The sequence below is a fragment of the Neoarius graeffei genome, chromosome 17 (genome assembly GCF_027579695.1).
Source record: "Neoarius graeffei isolate fNeoGra1 chromosome 17, fNeoGra1.pri, whole genome shotgun sequence".
In the NCBI taxonomy this organism is placed as follows: Eukaryota; Metazoa; Chordata; class Actinopteri; order Siluriformes; family Ariidae; genus Neoarius; species Neoarius graeffei.
In genome coordinates this window covers 45,807,367-45,827,993 of record NC_083585.1, presented here as the reverse complement: position 1 = coordinate 45,827,993, position 20,627 = coordinate 45,807,367, and the positions used below count along the sequence as shown (strand labels likewise).

Here is a 20,627-nt window from a genome sequence, read left to right as displayed (position 1 = left end):
TGTAAATAGCTGCCGGATCATAATTACAGTAAACTAGTAAATACAGTAAAGGAAAAACTTGAGACTGAAAGGTTTTAACAGTCATCCAAATGACTGAACGTAAACATTGCTACAGTAACATACCAGCTACTATGTTGTTGACATTAGCTAGTCAACAATAGCTACTACAGAAGAACAAAGAGGTTACAATGGGTTATTTTAACCTATTTGGTTACACACTCGCCGCCACAGAATGTTAACAGCAATGTAATGCCTTTTCTGGCTAATTTTATTCGTCTTACCTCCAACAAAGTGGTCACTACACAAGTGTTGGTATGCCGAGGGCTGCCAATCTGTTAATGGCCGCTATCCATCTTCTCCGTCGGGATCTGATAAAATGATAACCCTTGCCTTGTTTGTTGATGGTTACTACATCCAGGTGCACAACAATATAGTGGCATGATGGAAGTCTTGCTGAAAGTAAAAACTTTCTTTGCTGCCGTTCCTCAATGTTGGCTGTGGTAAACTACTGGTAGTACATGTCCAAAATGGCGGCCACATTTGTCGTGACGTCACGTGAAAAGGGTCCATACTTTTTCACGGTAGATGATGCAAATAGTCCTCTGTATTTAATCCTTCGTTTGTCTAATTTTTATTTCAGTTTTATTTGTTATCTGTTTGACATTTTCTTGCAACTGTAACATGTGAATTTCCCCGATGTGGGATGAGTAAAGTGAATCAAATCTAAGCTAATCTAAAAACAAAACTAAAATTTGGTTACTGAGATGGCTGATGTCAGAATCCGATGTCATAACTGTGTAACTTTGAGTGTCTTTGACATAACATTTGTGCTTGGTAATTGCTCTTGATAGCTGTGTAGTCACTGTAGTGTGTTTGTCTGTATGGTGATTGGTGAACCATTTTGCATCACAGAATATGCCGCAGCGGTGCAGCCGCATGGACTCTGGGGCCTGTGATTGTATTGCCCAGACCAGTTGGTCTCCTAGTGGAAAATCCTTAAAAAATGCTCTGCCTTGAGGTCTAGTAATGAGCCGTAAGGGGGTACATGAGCATAGATTGTCCGTTGGGGGACAGAAATGGACTCCTACTGTATCCCTATTTCTATTGCCGCTTTTCCACTACCAACGCGGCTGAGTTGGGCTGAGCCGTGCCGTGCTGAGTCGAGCTGAGCGGGGCTGTTGGAGTTGCATTTCGACTACAACCGCGCTGAACCGTGCTGGCTGGAAGTGGGTGGACACATTGGGTGGAGTTAGCGAAAGTGGGTGGACGTCACGTGATGTCGTTAAGCAGCGCAAACAGTGACATCAGTGAGCTTTTAAGCGGTAGTCTCACGACCCGGATAGTAAACAATAAACATGGAGGACATGGAGTCGTTAGTGTTGCTGGTCTTGGTGCTGTGGCTTGTTGTCGCCGACAACGCCAACAGATACTGGCAAGAGCGTATAGATGAGGCGAGGCGCATAAGGCTTCATAATTCTCGTAATTCTCCTTCTTCCGGGTTTACAGTGTTTACAGATCCCAGCGTGCTCGCGGGGCGTGTGTGGGCATGTGAGGACACTCCTCCTCACCAATCAGTGCACAGGGGAGTGTCTGCTCACGCCCCTAGCCTCACTCAGCTCGGTTTGGCTCGCTTCAGCCCTACTCCAAAACCGTGCGAGTTTTGGGGGCTGAGCAGGGCTGAAGCGAACTGAGTCGTGCTGTTCTTAGATAGTCGAAACGCGAGCCGTGTTGAGCTGAAGTGAGCTGAAGCGAGCTGAAGTGAGCTGAAAAAGGGTAGTGGAAAAGGGCCATAACATTCTCGTAACAGCTCATTCACAGGGACTTGTATGACAGTGTCAGAACTGTAAGCAGATTCAATCACAGTAAAAAGTTTCATTTAAAAGTTCAGGTCAACAGGTCAAAAAAGTGAGATGTACAGTATGCATGTCATTTTTTTTAATCCACTTGGGCCATTATTATCTTTGTTTGTACCTTCCCAGAGGGGTTCCTAAAGAATTTAGTTGGTTATAAAAATAGTAATCTAATTTAAACCACCATAACCCTGACCAGGCAGTTACTAAAGATGCTGTAAATACAAAGCACAGCGCCACGTGTAGTGAATGCATGTGGGGTTTTTTTGTCCTGCAAGCTTCATATCTGACTGCCCGCTTGCTCCTGCTTGAGCGTTTTGTTTGTTACCTCTGTGACCGTGACACCCCATATGATGAGAATGTGAAAAAAAGCTTTTTTTCCAATTAATTTGTGCATTATTTGTGCACACAAAATAAAAATTCATGCTCAAAGAGTTATAAAGAAGTTAACCATTAAATGTTTTAATGACATTTTAATGACCCAGCACCCCATTAACGCCCAGAAGACTGCAAACATGTCCGATTCGTCTGTGCATTGTTTGTGCATATTTGTGCACGCAAAAATAAACATATGTGTTTGATGATTTCTTAAGTTATGAAACATTATTTCCTTGATGCATTATGTTACTCAGCACCCCATTAACGAAGCACATATGTTTTGTTTTGTGTGCATAAACATGCACAAAAGATGCACAAACGAATCAGACATGTTTGGAGTCATTTGGATATCAAGAGGGTGCTGGGTCATTAAAACATCATTAAAACATTTAACAGTTAATTTTTCTGAAACTGTTTGAGCACCAGTTTTCATTTTGTGTGCACAAACTAATTGAAGTACTTCATGTTCTCATAATATGAGGCACCAACTTCACAGAGGTCATTTTGTTGTGTCCCACTGTGTACAATTAGTTTCAACCAGATGACCTGTGACCCTGTATGGCTAAATAAATAAATAAATAAATAAAAACCCTGAATAGTGCATACCCGTATTTGTTTTGCGCACATTCATATTTGGTTACAGCCTTAGTAACGAAACTAAGGCAGGCAGGCCTGGAATTTCGTCATTTTAGGGGCAAGGCCACTTGGCCTTTTGTGCTGTCAATTTTTTGAGGGCACGAAGGCCAAAAGCCAGGGCACCAAGGGCATAAAATAAAACAATGATCTTAAGTTCACATCTGTAATGAATTTAATTTAAGGACTAATTACTCTTCTGAGGAAGATTGGAGTCTCAGTCGAAACTATCAAGCAGGTAAAGAAACATCTCCTACACTATTATGTCAGAAGATAAGAAAATATTGAACACATCTAAACTTATCAATCCATCACTCACTTCAAAAATTTTAAAACTTATTAAACCTATATCCTCCCATCATTTTTGTTCAGTTGACACCGAATGTGCAAGAGCATCTTCAGACTGTACTACTACGCAGATTTTTGATTAATCAAAATTGAGCCTGGAGTACATCAAAATGTTTGACTGTAAATGGAACATATACTAGAATGTATATGAAAATGAATAAAAGTAAATGTTAATGTTGTAATGACGCCAAAAACAATGAGAAAATCTCTTGCGATGGCGATCTCGTCAAGATGGCAGCAGTTACGCTTCGGTTAAACAGCAAAAAGAAACACACAATACTAGTAACAAAACAGTGCTAACTGCATAGATTAAAAAAGTGGCTATGAACAGACAACAGCACATATCACGTATCATATTACGGCAGGAACAAGCAGTAGTAACATCCATGACCTTACGCTTAAAGCTCGACAAAGGAAAATCTTGACAGCAAGCTAATTAGCATTTGTCACCGGCTACAGTCGGTACTCGGCACGTTAAAAGTGGGTCAACGTTGTAACAACATAACGTTACTGTACAAGCAATGCTTATTTAACGGTAACAAACTTAAGCCTAATATGTTGAAATTCCTATCTTATTCGTTCGTTAATTTATCACACAGTCTTACCTCAGTCAACTTCTTCCCTCCTTCTGTGAAAATTCAACGTCTCAGACGTGGACACAAGTGGGCAGGGGATGCGTTTGATTAAGTCTCCTGGTTGGCTGGTGATAGATTGGTGTCATTATAGCACGTTGGAGCGGTTCATGCCAGGCTCGAGTCCGATCCACCACTGATGAGTTGCCCAATAAGAATCCACAATGTCATCAAAAGCCGTATTTTTTTCTCAGTAGACGCAGGTGATGTTAAAGCCTATTGGCAGTCACGAAGCAGACTACAAAACTGCAGGGCATCAAGGCCACTGTGGCCTTAGGGCAGATGTTTTGTCCAAGGGCACAAGGCCAAATTGAGAGGGCACAAGGGCCATGGCCCTCGTGAAATTCCTGCCCTGAAGGCAGGTGTTGGTGTGGAAGACACCATCCTCTACCAGTTACACCGAGCCCACTCGCATCTGGATAAGAGAAATGGCACAGTGAGGATCCTCTTCTTGGACTTCTCGAGTGCCTTCAACACCATTCAGCCCCTTTTGCTTCAGGACAAACTGAACAGGATGCGAGTGGACCCCTGCCTGGTCACCTGGATCTCCAGCTACCTCACCAACAGGCCACAGTATATCAGGCTGAAGGACATCACATCTGACATTGTGATTAGCAGCACCGGAGCACCCCAGGGCATGGTGCTGCCTCCTCTTCTCTTCACCTTGTACACCGCGGACTTCTGCTACAACTCGGAGCTGTGTCACATTCAGAAGTTCGCCGATGACACAGCCATCGTTGAGTGTATCAGTGACGACAGAGAGGAGAAGTATAGAAGCCTGGTGAGGGACTTTGCTGTGTGGTGCAACAGGAACCATCTGCAGCTCAACACCTCGAAGACCAAGGAGTTGGTCATTGACTTTGGGAGGTCCAGACCAAGGTCATGACCAGTTCTGATCAAGGGAGTCAAGATGGAGGCTGTGGATTCCTACAAGTACCTCGGGCTGTGGCTGGACAGCAAGCTGGACTGGACTTGCAACACCAATCACTTATACAGGAAGGGACAGAGCAGGCTATACTTCCTTAGGTATATTTCCTAGCTGCTTTATCCTGTTCTACAGGGTTGCAGGCAAGCTGGAGCCTATCCCAGCTGACTATGGGCAAAAGGCGAGGTACACCCTGGACAAGTTGCCAGGTCATCACAGGGCTGACACATAGACACAGACAACCATTCACACTCACATTCACACCTACGGTCAATTTAGAGTCACCAGTTAACCTAACCTGCATGTCTTTGGACTGTGGGGGAAACCGGAGCACCCGGAGGAAACCCACACGGACATGGGGAGAACATGCAAACTCCACACAGAAAGGCCCTCGCCGGCCACAGGGCTCGAACCCAGACCTTCTTGCTGTGAGGCGACAGCGCTAACCACTACACCACTGTGCCACCCCCCGATACAAAATAAAATACACAATTATAATGAATAGGATAATTACAATTATTTACTTTATGAAATACAATATCAACTGATTATATTATACAATAGTTTGTTTGTTTTATATGTAACTGCTTATCCCATGCAGGGTCGCGGGGGGGCAAGCTGAAGCCTATCCCAGCTGACCATGGGCGAGAGGCAGGGTACACCCTGGACAAGTCACCAGCTCATTGCAGGGCTAACACACACAGAGATACAAACAACCATTCACACTCACAGTCAATTTAGAGCCACTAATTAACCTAACCTGTATATCTTTGGACTGTGGGAGGAAACCCACACAGACACGGAGAGAACATGCAAACTCCACACAGAAAGGCCCTCGTCGGCCACTGGGTTCAAACCCAGAACCTTCTTGCTGTGAGGTAACAGTGCTAACCACTACACCACCGTGCGGCACCATATACAATAGTGACTCTGTTAAAATATATGTACTAGTAGGTATAGTGACAAATAAAGTCAAGTCAAGTTAAGTTTGTTTGTATAGCGCTTTTAACAATAGACATTGTCCCAAAGCAGCTTTACAGAATCTGAATGACCCAAGACATGAGCCAATTTTATCCCTAATCTATCCCCAATGAGCAAGCCCGTGGCAATGGTGGCAAGGAAACCCCACCCCCGACAACACAAGGAAGAAACCTCGAGAGGAACCAGACCCAAAAGGGAACCCATCCTCACCTGGACAACAACAGACAACATGACTATAACATTAACAGTTTTAACATGAAGTCAGTTTCGGTGATGTTATAACTCTTCATTAAAGGAAACTTGAGTGTAAAACTGTTCATGACAACTGCAGTCCTAAAGCTAGCAAGTCAACTGTAGTCCTCAGCCATAAAAGCATTACTGTAAGTGTCCAGAGTGTCTCCCAAGTGTGACTTCCAACTGCCCATATGGGGCCGTCCTCTACAGGAGTGATGTGATGAGACTCCAACCAGACACAGGACACCAGGATGGATCAGGCAGATCCGAGGAGCAGAAGAGGTCAGCATCTCGATTCCGGGACTGACATGTAACTCAGAGGGACCGATTTGAGGGTGGAAGAGAGAGAAAACACAGGTTGTTAGGTATGCCCAATGTCAAAGAATAAAGCCTTCTTAGTATTGGGGTATTCAAAAAACAAACAAGAAACATTTCCCTAAAATAGTCATAAATAAATTGTTACATATAATTATCATAATAAATAATATAAAAATGACTGGTTATTGGATTATAACATGGAATACAGAGTAATGTTTTAGGGCTTGTGCCGAGAAAGAGGTGTGTCACATCATTTGGTGTTAATATATCATCCATTCAGGGCGGCACGGTGGTGTAGTGGTTAGCGCTGTCGCCTCACAGCAAGAAGGTCCGGGTTCAAGCCCCGTGGCCGGCGAGGGCCTTTCTGTGCAGAGTTTGCATGTTCTCCCCGTGTCCGCGTAGGTTTCCTCCGGGTGCTCCGGTTTCCCCCACAGTCCAAAGACATGCAGGTTAGGTTAACTGGTGATTCTAAATTGACCGTAAGTGTGAATGGTTGTCTGTGTCTATGTGTCAGCCCTGCGATGACCTGGCGACTTGTCCAGGGTGTACCCCGCCTTTCGCCCGTAGTCAGCTGGGATAGGCTCCAGCTTGCCTGCGACCCTGTAGAACAGGATAAAGCGGCTAGAGATAATGAGATGAGATGAGATATCATCCAGTCAATTACATTTTATTAAAATATATGTAATTATTGAAAATATTTTTTTAAACAGACTTTGCTGTTTGGTGCAACAGGAACCATCTGCAGCTCAACACCTCAAAGGCCAAGGAGCTGATCATTGACTTTGGGAGGTCCAGACCAAGGTCACGACCAGTTCTGATCGAGGGAGTCGAGGTGGAGGCTGTGGATTCCTACAAGTACCTCGGGCTGTGGCTGGACAGCAAGCTGGACTGAACTTGCAACACCAACCAATTGTACAGGAAGGGACAGAGCAGGCTATACTTCCTGAGGAGGCGGCGGTCCTTTAATATCTGCAGGAAACTCCTGTGGGTTGATTTTAACATCTGCAGGAAACACCATGGTCAGCACGGTGGTGTAGTGGTTAGCACGGTCATCTCACAGTAAGAAGGTTCCGGGTTCGAACCCAGCAGCCAGCGAGGGCCTTTCTGTGTGGAGTTTGCATGTTCTCCGCCATGTCTGCGTGGGTTTCCTCCGGGTGCTCTGGTTTCCCCCACAATCCAAAGGCATGCAGTTAGGTTGATGTGGGGTGGCCTTGGGCTCAGGTGCCCTTGAGCAAGGTACCTGACCCCTGACTGCTCCTTGGGTGCTCTGGTGTGGCTGCCCATTGCTCTGAGTGTGTGTGTGTGTGTGTGTGTCCTGTTTTACACCGTGGTGTGCTGGGGGAGGCAAGCACATCCAAGAAGGACACATCCAGGCTGGACAAACTGATCAGGTGGGCCGGCTCTGTGGTCGGCATGACCCTGGACAAGTCACCAGGTCATCACAGGGCTGACACGTAGACACAGACAACCATTCACACTCACGGTCAATTTAGAGTCACCAGTTAACCTAACCTGCATGTCTTTGGACTGTGGAGGAAACCGGAGCACCTGGAGGAAACCCACACGGACACGGGGAGAACATACAAACTCCGCACAGAAAGGGCCACGGGGCTCAAACCCGGACCTTCTTGCTGTGAGGCGACAGCGCTAACCACTACACCACCGTGCCGCTGCCGCCGCCTATATTTTTAGGGGTAAATACTTAATTTATTTATCTAGAAGTTTTCTAAAGACTTAATTTATCTAGAAGTTTCTATTCTTTTCTCTGTTTATCCTGTCATGATGCGGCTGGAATTTTAATTTCCCTGAGGGAACCCTCCCAAAGGGATCATCTCATCTCATTATCTCTAGCCGCTTTATCCTTCTACAGGGTCGCAGGCAAGCTGGAGCCTATCCCAGCTGACCATGGGCGAAAGGCGGGGTACACCCTGGACAAGTCGCCAGGTCATCACAGGGCTGATACATAGACACAGACAACCATTCACACTTACGGTCAATTTAGAGTCACCAGTTAACCTAACCTGCATGTCTTTGGACTGTGGGGGAACCGGAGCACCCGGAGGAAACCGGGTAGAACATGCAAACTCCACACAGAAGGGCCCTCGCCAGCCCCGGGGCTCGAACCCAGGACCTTCTTGCTGTGAGGCGACAGCGCTAACCACTACACCACCGTGCCGCCCCAAAGGGATCAATAAAGTTCTAATCTATTCTAATCTAATCTATTTGAAGTCGGCTGATAAACACAGACCTGGCAACCCAAACCTATATACAACATGTGCGCGCGCACGCTAATACACAACCTGCAGCCTCGCCACCATTTTGCGTAGAAGATTAACTACAGTCCGCTTTAAAGGTGGAAAAGAGCCTCTTTTTCCGGCAATGGACGGGTGAGTGCGAAATATTGTGCGAATGTCAAAAACAAGCTGCTTATTTTCTTTAATTCTGGTTAAAAAATAAAAATAAAAGAGACACAAGACAGTCTGCGCCTTAGCTTAGCTGTTAGCTAGCATTAACTCGGCTTTGCTAGCATTTAGCCGCTTTGTACTTTTTTCAGGATTCAACCTACAGCCGTGTTTACTTTAAGACGCTTACTTATTAAATTTTGTCAACGTATTACACATTCTGATTCATCGGTTAAGTTAAAGAGGTAATTATTTTGAGAGTTGGTATTAATTTTAGTTTCCCTCAGTTGGGGTTCTTTGTTAGAAACCGACTTCACTGTGGAGATAATAAACGGTATTTCTGTTAAAATATCGGCCGGTATTACTCAAGAATACATCAATCTGTTCTAATCCAGGTCCCTTTGTGTCCTATTGACAATATATAAAGTAATGGTTACGTTTCAGTTGGGTTTCTGGTCAGACAGATCACACTAGTGTTTGTTATTACAGTATACACACGGCCACTTTAATAGGAACACCTGTACTTCTCATTCATGCAGTTAGATAATCAGTGTTTGATGTGGCAGCAGCAACTCAGTGCATGATTCTACATCTTAAGTCGGTAAAAGTCATTTGACATCCTACCAACTATTAAACAAAAACTGATATAAAACCAGCAAGTCAAAACCACTATGTATATACACACACACATATTGTACCAGTAAAAATGCATGCGATAAACAAACACCACTAAAATCAGCCCCAGAACTACCATGACAGATTCATCGATGACGTATAATCATGTAAGGAAATCATACAGATAGAGGTCAAGAGCTTCAGTTAAAGGTCATAGGTAATGGCTGGAGGTGAAACGTAGAATATCAACTTTATTGTCTAGAAGAACGACCCAAAAAGCAAATTCAATGTTCCTAGTGTCTAATTTGCACCCTAAAATTGAATAAAACGGTTAAAATGTACTGTTTTGCCCAATTTCCGAAGGTTTGTTTACATCTCACTTATGTGCACTTTCACCGCTGTCATTTAAGCCAAACAGACTGGGAGCAGCTCTGTGTTTACTTGTGAACCGAGCACACGTGTACGGACTTTGGTTGTGAGAGGTTGTGTAAAATGTCTGAAAGCGATAGCGATTTTGAAGTAGGAACTCTCCAAATTGAATATCGAGAGGTGAAACCGTATATGTATGAACTAGGGGTGGCACGGTTCACAAAAGTCGCGGTTCGGTACGTATTGCGGTTTGAGGTCTGCGGTTCGGTACGTATTGCGGTCTTTTTTTTTTTTTTAATCTTAAGTACTCTGTATTTGGGCATATAGCCTACTATTTACCTTAAGTAAACATAGTTTAGGATACAGCATTTAAGAGAGGTTAAAATTATAGTTACAATGAAATAATCATGCACAAACTGAGTTTGAGTTGACACAAGCACATTTTATGAACAATCTCTGATGAAAAGCCAGGTAGTATTTTGAAACAGCAAGAGGGAAGACATGGATGATTTCAACAGCTTTTTTATTTACTACAGTATTTATACAAAGTGTCAGGAGTGCTTGCTGCTATGTTGTGGCATCTAGAGGAACCAGGTGTCTTTTGTCACATACAGAGTTTTCATAATTGGAAGAAATAAAAATGAGTTCTTAAAGCTTACTTTTGAACAGATGTGTGTGTTAAAACTTAAACTTTTATGTGGCGACCAACCAACCACCTATATACAAAAACCGAATCAAAAACTCTTCTAATCCCTGAGAGTGAGGATGTATTTTTTCACTTGAAATTAAAGTGCAGTGTTTTGAAACGTATGGCTGGATTTCTTATCTAATCTTAAAGTGCCACTGTATTCTTAGAACGATTTATAACAAAATACACACACAGCCAATATAAAATATTGCAATAAAACCAATCACTACACTGTTTAAAACAAACCTCCCCTCCCCTCGCCGGAAAAAAAAAAAATCTAGTTCGCCCATTATCCTGTGTCATTCTGAGATGCGCAGATAGACAGTAAAGGGAATTCCGAATTCCCTTTACTGTCTATCTGCGCATCTCAGAATGACACAGGATAATGGGCGAACTAGATTATTATTTTTTTTTTTCCGGCGCCGCGGTACGCCGGAAATCCGGCGTGGCGCCGGAACGCTATCACCCCTGTTTGCGCGAAAGAGAATCACGTGGTTTCATACGGGCATTCGGCTTTTTTTTTTTTGGCGAACGTCTTAAATAGGGGTACCGCGGTTTATACGCGTATTGCACCGCAACAGGCGTATCGTACGGTTCGGTTTTTTTCCCATAACCGTGCCAAGCCTAGTATGAACCTATGGCTGTTGCGAAGCAATCAGTGAATGTGGCTCACTGGTTTGACCGTGCGGCCTCGGAATCGGACAGCGACTCTGCCCAAACAATTTATCTAGGTAGTTATGATAAATTCCTACTTTTGTTGTGCTAAATAAGAGTCCTTTTGAAGAATAATTAACCCCCCCCCCCCCCCCAGTGGATATAGGTAACGATTACTTGACAGTGCGCCGGTAGGCCACATTAGCCTGCCATCTGCAGCATTATACTATTTATAGCCTACTCTAAGCAAGGAAATATCCCTATGTCTCATTTCCACAATGATTGTACAGGATCCCTCAGGATTCTTGACTTGTCTCATCTCATCTCATTATCTCTAGCCGCTTTATCCTGTTCTACAGGGTCGCAGGCAAGCTGGAGCCTATCCCAGCTGACCACGGGCGAAGGGCGGGGTACACCCTGGACAAGTCGCCAGGTCATCACAGGGCTGATACATAGACACAGACAACCATTCACATTCACACCTACGGTCAATTTAGAGTCACCAGTTAACCTAACCTGCATGTCTTTGGACTGTGGGGAAACTGGAGCACCCGGAGGAAACCCACGTGGACACGGGAGAACATGCAAACTCTGCACAGAAAGGCCCTCGCCAGCCACGGGGCTCGAACCCGGACCTTCTTGCTGTGAGGCAACAGCGCTAACTACTACACCACCGTGCCGCCCCTCTTGACTTGTCAATTGCAAAAAAAAAAAAAGTAAAAATGTTTACCTCCAATCTTCTCCTTTTTGCTTGAGTGTTGCTGCTCTGTTTCTTCTTTGACTGCTTGATTTTGTTTCACGCGCACAATCCACTCTCTGCCTCTTCTCCTCTTCTGGCAAAAGCCAACCCTCTGGCTTCACACGCACAATCCAATCTCTCTGCCTCGTCTCCTCGTCCGGGAAGAAAAAACAACCCTCTGGCTTCACGCGTGCAATCCACTCTCTCTGTCCACGGATAGTGTGTAGAAGAGTAAATACAAAGCCAGTGACCTTGCCTGAAGTCAGTCTCCTCCAGACGCCATCTTCATGGGACAGTTTGGAAAAGTCGAGTGCCGAGTGCAGAGCCCATCCTGCTGGAAATGCACAATTGTGGTATCTACTCAGTTCTGTGGGAGTGTCATGTTTTGAGCTTTGCAGTGGTTTTAAAACTAGCGTTTTGTATCGGCAAAAAGACATGCCCCGCGCACTGCCGTGTTAGCACTTTCCAGTTGAAATCGCAAAAAACTAATTTTCTCAAAACACATCCGATTGACGTGATTGTGGTAGCAACTCAACGTATGCACTCCCAATAATGCGAAAATGGACCTAGAAAGCATTTCACTCCGGAGTATTCCTTTAAGTCTGATTCTTGAGATTCATCTTCGCTCGCACATTCTACTCTCTGCTTAATGAAGGTTATGTTAACCAGTATGTCTGTCTTCTTTTCATAAGACTATAATCCTGACGGGTGATGTAATGGTACGTAATGTCTTCTTTCATACAGTAGTGTCCTCTAAAACCAGGGGTTCTCAACCTTTTCTGCTTTAAAGGAGAACTGAAGGCAGTTTTTTTTTTTTAATCAAAATTCTCATCGCATCATCTCTAGCCGTTTTGTCCTGTTCTACAGGGTCGCAGGCAAGCTGGAGCCTGTCCCAGCTGACTACGGGCGAAAGGCGGGGTACACCCTGAATAAGTCACCAGGTCATTACAAGGCTGACACATAGGCTACGTTTACATTAGACCGTATCTGTCTCGTTTTCTTCGCGGATGCACTGTCCGTTTACATTAAAACGCCGGGAAACGGGAATCCGCCAGCATCCACGTATTCAATCCAGATCGTGTCAGCTCCGGTGCTGTGTAAACATTGAGAATACGCGGATACGCTGTGCTGAGCTCTAGCTGGTGTCTCATTGGACAACGTCACTGTGACCTCCACCTTCCTGATTCGCTGGCGTTGGTCATGTGACGCGACTGCTGAAAAACGGCACGGACTTCCGCCTTGTATCACCTTTCATTAAAGAGTATAAAAGTATGAAAATACTGCAAATACTGATGCAAATACTGCCCATTGTGTAGTTATGATTGTCTTTAGGCTTGCCATCCTTCCACTTGCAAGTGGTAAGTGATATGCGCTGGGATCACACACACAGCGGCTCAGTCCCGAATCACAACTTGTTCACTTCACTTGCGTGCTCTGTGAGCTGCGCAAGGCCGGAGTGAGCACCCTCCAGAGGGCACTTGCTGTTGAGGGCGGAGTGATTTGGAGCGCAGGATGCCTGCGGAGCCGAGTGTATCCGTGTATTGGTATTGCTGTGTGCATGCGAATCGTGTATTGCTGTTGCTGTGTGCACACTAATCGTTTTAAAAACGTTAATCTGATGATCTGCTGATACGGTCTAATGTAAACATGGGCATAGACACAGACAACCATTCACACACACATTCACACCTACGGTCAATTTATGGCCCTTTTCCACTACCCTTTTTCAGCTCACTTCAGCCCGACACGGTTCGCGTTTCGACTATCTCAGAGTAGCACGACTCGGCTCGCTTCAGCCCTGCTTAGCACCCAAAACTCGCACGGTTTTGGAGTGGGGCTGAAGCGAGCCAAACCGAGCCGAGTGGGGCTAGGGGCGTGAGGAGACACTCCCCTGTGCACTGATTGGTGAGGAGGAGTGTCCTCACATGCCCACACATGCCCCGCGAGCACGCTGGGATCTGTAAACACCGTAAACCCAGAAGAAGAAGAATTACGAATTACGAGAATTTCTGAAGCCTTATGCGCCTCGCCTCATCTATACGCTCTTGCCAGTATCTGTTGGCGTTGTCGGTGACAACAAGCCACAGCACCAAGACCAGCAACACTAACGACTCCATGTCCTCCATGTTTATTGTTTACTATCCGGGTCGTGAGACTACCGCTTAAAAGATCACTGATGTCACTGTTTGCGCCGCCTAACGACATCACGTGACGTCCACCCACTTTCGCTAACTCCACCCAATGTGTCCACCCACTTCCAGCCAGCACGGTTCAGCACGGTTGTAGTCGAAATGCAACTCCAACAGCCCGACTCAGCCCGACTCAGCACGGCACGGCTCAGCCCAACTCAGCCGCGTTGGTAGTGGAAAAGCGGCATTAGAGTCACCAGTTAACCTAACCTGCATGTCTTTGGACTGTGGGGGAAACCGGAGCACCCGGAGGAAACCCACGCGGACATGGGGAGAACATGCAAACTCCACACAGAAAGGCCCTCGCTGGCCACGGGGCTTGAACCCGGACCTTCTTGCTGTGAGGCGACAGCGCTAACCACTACACCACCATGCCGCCCTATCAAAATCCTATTCATCTCATTTTATTAAACACAGGAAAGCATTTTTGATTGCTATTTTGTCACTGCTATACCAAGTTGAGTGTTTGAAATATGCTATGTAATATCAGTCCACATGTCAAAGCAGTGGCCGTAAACGAGATTCGTTGAGACCTGTGTGAGACATCATAGGACGGAAGTAAAACGTACAGCGGAAATCAAAGTGACCAACATCTGCCAACGTTATCAAAAGACAACTTGTGATGTAATCAAGCCTGAAGTTTTGCTTGTTTTGATAGCAATCAGGAAAGTTTGAAAAAAAGTAGGCAGTAATTGTCATTTAAACTCATTTTTGTGCAGTATTTAGTTTGGAAAACAGTTTTCAAAATGGCGGCGCTGACAGTTCATGTTTCAAAGTCTTGCACAAGTCTTGTGAAGATTGTGTGGATAAGTGACGCTTGCAGTGGACCAAACGAACTAAATTCAGCATGGCTGAAAACCGAATAGGCCGAGAAGTATAATATTTAATTGCAATTAGTTGCCAATACGAGTCACAATATAAGGTTACTAAAACTGAAAACGTAATTGAATAACACTATAAAAAATAAAAATGACTTCAGTTCTCCTTTAAGGCCCACCTATTCATACTTGTAGTGAGTTGGGGCCCATTAAAAAAAGATCCCCAATTATTTTTGCTTCATCTATTCTCTTAGAATCTAATAATCTACTGTAAAGTGTATTAATGGGATGCAACATCATTCCCTGTTACAGATGGGAGCCCAGGAATTAAAGAAATGCAATAAAAACAAACTGTTTTTAATTGTAGGTATTGTATTTAAAACTGCATGATGTGCCAGAAGCCAACATAAAACCACACATGCAGGGCATTCTCAGTCAAAAGGGATTAATGATCCAAAAGTGGAGTCTGGGCGATTAACACAAGAACTTACTGTCATGTTTGTGTACAACAAACAAGCAAGTTATTAAAGTGACTGACACAGGTAGATGTGCTGGTTCAGGAATCATTTAATCGACTCCCCTTTCTGAATTGTTTGAGCCGATATCCATCCCCACAGTTGGCATGCGTCATCTTGTTTCAATTCATTTTCTATCCTAATGCGGGGCGTCCTAACCATGTGTTGGTCTGTTTACAAACCGCTTCGCAGCCAGTTTGGAAAAGTCATGTTCGTGTCAGAGATTGCGCCCGAGGAGTCACAGCAAACATGGCGGATCGCCCAGATTGAACGAAGACTCCCAAGTCGAGACAAAATGAAATATTTAGAAAAATATTTTTATAAAAATCGAGAATTGAAATAATCCAAATCTAAACGCACCTGTGAGCTTGAAGGCTCTCGAGCGCTTGCTTCTGTGTCGGAGGCCGCCAGTTCCGCCATGTTCATTGTGACCTTGCTTATTATAATATAATGAGGATAGACTTCGGCTGTTTCTGTACCCAAGTGTAAACAGTGTTTTTCCAGCTCATTCTCCTTCACAGACATGAGGCAGCGGGCAATACAGCATGTGATTCAAGTAAGGGGATATTCTAGTGCCACAGGATACTCATCCCATTCTCATTATCTCTAGCCGCTTTATCCTTCTACAGGGTCGCAGGCAAGCTGGAGCCTATCCCAGCTGACTATGGGCGAAAGGCGGGGTACACCCTGGACAAGTCGCCAGGTCATCACAGGGCTGACACATAGACACAGACAACCATTCACACCTACGCTCAATTTAGAGTCACCAGTTAACCTAACCTGCATGTCTTTGGACTGTGGGGGAAACCGGAGCACCCGGAGGAAACCCACGCGGACACGGGGAGAACATGCAAACTCCACACAGAAAGGCCCTCGCCGGCCACGGGGCTCGAACCCAGGACCTTCTTGCTGTGAGGCGACAGCGCTAACCACTACACCACCGTGCCGCCCGCCACAGGATACTATTCATGTTTAATACATTTTAACACCAAAAATTACACTCAAAAGAAGTGGATATAGAAATCACTCAATGGGATAGATCCTTACACGTGAACAAAAGGATTTTTTTCCTAGGAGTTGGAAAATTATCCATCCGTTGAGTTCCTCGAAATCTCAAACTAGTGCTACAGACATCGTTCTACACAGACAAACAGATGAAAACCTGGAAGAGCATGGTGGGGCATTTTAATGACGAGCAAGACACTCCAGTGATAGTAATGCTTTGTGAACAGCGAGCTTAGCTGACCACTTCATGTCTTGCATATCTAATGAGGCAGACGTGATGTCTGCTGCAACCCAGCAGTTGTACCCTACTAAAAGTTAGCTTCAACTGGGGGGGGGATTCATGGCCCACTAGATGGCACTTCTAGATGGTTGAGAAACATTGGTCTAAACCAGTGATGTAATGCTTCATTTATGTTATACATGGATAATTTAGCTTAGTCAATTAATCATCCAATCACAGAGCTACAACACACACGTGTGTGTGTGTGTGTGTGTGTGTATGGGTCCGTCTCAGAAACTGGTCTCTCATTTGGGACATTATGGTCAAAAAATAATTTTTCTAATTTTACATTTTTTTTGCATTTACCTAACACTCAATGTTTCTTTTGTCATGTTTAATAAGAATAAAGACAGTATCTCGCTTTATCTGGCCTCCACTGTGGAAAATTTCTTTGATTACAATTCAGATGCTTTTGTAAAATTGATTTACGTATAAAATAACTACATCATGAAGAATTAAACCCCTCCTTCACAGATGAGTGAAAATATTGAATAAATTTCCTCGTTTTGATTGCTTGGGTTAAAAATGGCAAATTATGATGACTGAATTGATTATTCACTTAAATATGAATAATATGATACATTTTGGGTATTTGATATGATGAAATAGGACACAATGGAAAAATCAAGAACACACCGGAAAGATGAGAACAACAGCGACTGTACCGGCTGAAGGTCGTGCGGGTCTCTGCTGCGGCGCGTGAGCAATGGGACATCACTACTGGATGGAGTGTGAGGCGGGGGCGGGGCAAAATGACTGGCCATAGATTCTGTCAAAAGTTCAATCTAAATTGAACATGGTTGCAAAATATTGGCCAAAAATACGCAAATGCTACGAAAAATGAAAGCTGAAAAAGAAACATTCTATTGCGTTATACTGCAAGACTAAAACAAAATAAACCTGTCAAAACTCACCTTTTCAGTGATAACGTCCGAACAGATCACCCGCGTAACAAAGACCGCAAATGGAAGCACGATCAACTTGTAACTGCTGGAGTGGAAAATTCCATTCTACACATGCAAATTGTTAATATATGCCCTTCCCCCCACACAAATAACACGCTACGGTAAAAAATAGACCACAACTCATTTTATAGCTCAAATTCATACAAGACCAGCTACCATCGTAACACATTCTGTCAGAAACATATTCTATACCTAACTTTCAGCTTTCGTTTTAAAAACAAAATCACAGATTTATAACTAAATTTTTATATGGCGTAGTTATTAAGTTACTACTTTTGGTGAGGTAGTGACCTTGACCCTGAGGCTTTCCATTTAGATCAAACCACACGATCGTATTGGTTTTGGCTATGCGGAAAATGGAGTTACAACGGTGATCAAATATTTTGCATGATGTTTTATTATGGTTGATTATTCTGTGAGCGCACCGATCCTTAGGTGTATAAAGTTACAACTTGCAATACAATTAGTGATAACTGTAGACTTTTCAGTGGACTACAACCTTTTTAAGGGAATGCGATGTAGTCAACCGTTTATCATGTCCCAGATCAAGCCGCCATTTTTCCACAAATTTGCAGAATTTTTACCAAATTCTGAAGAGTATTCACATCAAAGATTTAGTTTTACCTGTATTATTTCTTTCATCATTTTATTTCAAATTAAAACCATCACCACCATTCAAAACCATATCGTTTGACTGAGTATATTTAGTGGGCTACCCCCACAGTACCCAGTTTCTGAGACAGTCTCATCTCATCATCTCTAGCTGCCTTATCCTGTTCTACAGGGTCGCAGGCAAGCTGGATCCTATCCCAGCTGACTACGGGTGAAAGGCGGGGTACACCTTGAACAAGTCGCCAGGTCATCACGGCTGACACACAGACAGACAACCATTCACACTCACACCTACGGTCAATTTAGAGTCACCAGTTAACCTAACCTGCATGTCTTTGGACTGTGGGGGGAAACCGGAGCACCCGGAGGAAACCCACGCAGACACGGGGAGAACATGCAAACTCCACACAGAGAGGCCCTCGCCAGCCACGGGGCTCGAACCCGGACCTTCTTGCTGTGAGGCGACAGCGCTAACCACCGTGCTGCCCCGTTCCTAGATCATACTTTTTCAATTCAGCTTCCTTCAGTATGGACAGATCAAAACCTAACAACAACATCTGGAGTTTACACAGAATGGTGTGAAAAATACAAGCATCCAGGGATTGTCAGGTCTGTGGGTGGAAATGCTGCTCTTTATTTTATTGCAAATGAAGTAACTCAAATAACCACTCTTTACAATCGTGGTGAGCAGAAAAGCATCTCAGAATGCACAACACCCTGAACCTTGAGGTGGATGAGCTACAACAGCATAAGTACATGTCAGGTTCCACTCTAGTCGGCCAAGAACAGTAATCTGAGACAACAGTGGGCACAGGCTCGCTGAAAACTGGACAGATGAAGATTGGAGAAAGAGCAGGTGGTGTTGTACAACTTCTGAAATACTTAAACTAGCCTGTCCGGCACTAATGACCATGCTATGGTCAGAGTTACCAAGGTCACATTTCTGCCCCATTCTTGTATATGATGTGAACATGAAGCTCTTGCCCATTCAGAGAAAGTGTGCGCGCGCTAGGGATGTTAACCGATGACTGTTTGACCGGTGGTTGACCGAATCAACGTCAATCGGTTAAATTTTTTTTTTTTTTTTGGTTGTCGGTTAAAAAAAAAAAATCAATCGTTTTGGAGCAGAGAACCTGTGTTGTAAACGCTTGGGGCATGCCATGCGGTGTAAGGACGACCGCTGACAAATCAGAAACACCCATTCAGTCATGTCCCGCCCCAGTTGAAGGCAGCGGACAAATCAGAAACACCCATTCAGTCATGTCCCGCCCTCCTGCCCCAGTTGAAGACAGCTGCCACTTGGCGAGAGAAAAGTGTAGACACAGGCTTTTTAGCTTACAAATTACTATTCTGTTTTTTTGTTTTTTAAATTTTTATTATTATTATTATTATTAGAAGGCACATGGAGTTTAGTCCTGCCTTGGCCAGTGCATTCTGAAAGTATGTTTCGTTCTGTAGCCAACAATGCATGTTATTGCAGATCATATCTCTCCACACAAACTAAAGGCGCAGATGCCGACTTTTTACGGCTGAATCGTGCAGATCCGATTTTTTTTTTTTAATTTTTTTTGGGGGGGGGGGGGGTGCGTTGGAGTGTCTGAATAATTTCATCAGAGTAAATTCTGTATTAAAATTACTAAATACCGTATTTTCTGGACTATAGAGCGCACCTGTATATAAGCCGCATCCGCTCTATTTAAAAAAAAAAAATTAAAAAAAAGATATACAAGCCGCACCAGGCTATAAGCCGCAGATATCTGTGTTGAAAAATTAGATATTTACTGCATGTACAGAACGATTTTGTACTGTAAATGTACATGTATGTACCTGAACAGATTCTTTCCGAACAGTGCCTTTTAACACGGCAGCAACTTTGCTGATTAAAACGGAACAGAACCAAGAGAAAATAACCGGTATTTATTTACCTTCATTTCTCCTGTGTTTGAAACCACAAGTCACTTTAATCATCTTCGCTGGATTTGAAAATAATTACCAGTTAGTAATTTGTCGTGCGTGTTCTATCTGCTAAAGATCTGCTAATTCTTCTTTGCATTGATTTTTCGTCTATCTTATTTTTGATTCTACTTCCGGTTAGAGCGCCCCTAGCGGTGGAAGAAAAATCCACAGAATAGCCGCACCTTTGTATAAGCCGCATGGTTCAAAACCTAGGAAAAAAGTAGCGGCTTATAGTCCAGAAAATACGGTAAGCAAATGCCGTTGAAATTATTCAGACACTCCAACGCCCCCCCCTAAAAAAAAAAAATCGGATCTGCACGATTCAGCCGTGAAAAAGGCGGCATCCGCCAAAAGGTGCGCCGTTTGCATCCCTGTTAAACTCATAGGTTAACCGACTTTAACTGGCTAATGACACTCGGTGGTCGGTCAAGATTTTTAGTTTTCGCCATCCCTAGTGTGTGCGCAAACTTGTATACTGCGACCTGATTTGGATAACTGCATGAATCAACAGGCGTTCCTAT

General features: G+C 44.1%; 1 protein-coding gene across 1 annotated transcript in view; it reads left to right on the top strand.

Annotated features, from left to right (window-relative positions):
* Positions 1 to 8,591: 8,591 nt before the first annotated feature.
* ptbp2b (polypyrimidine tract binding protein 2b) overlaps positions 8,592 to 20,627 on the top strand; it is a 68,915-nt gene continuing 56,879 nt past the window's right edge. The window contains exon 1 of the mRNA XM_060944302.1: positions 8,592 to 8,686. Within this exon, the coding sequence (XP_060800285.1) occupies positions 8,679 to 8,686 (8 nt within the window). The 5' untranslated portion in view covers positions 8,592 to 8,678. The remainder of the gene's footprint in view (positions 8,687 to 20,627) is intronic.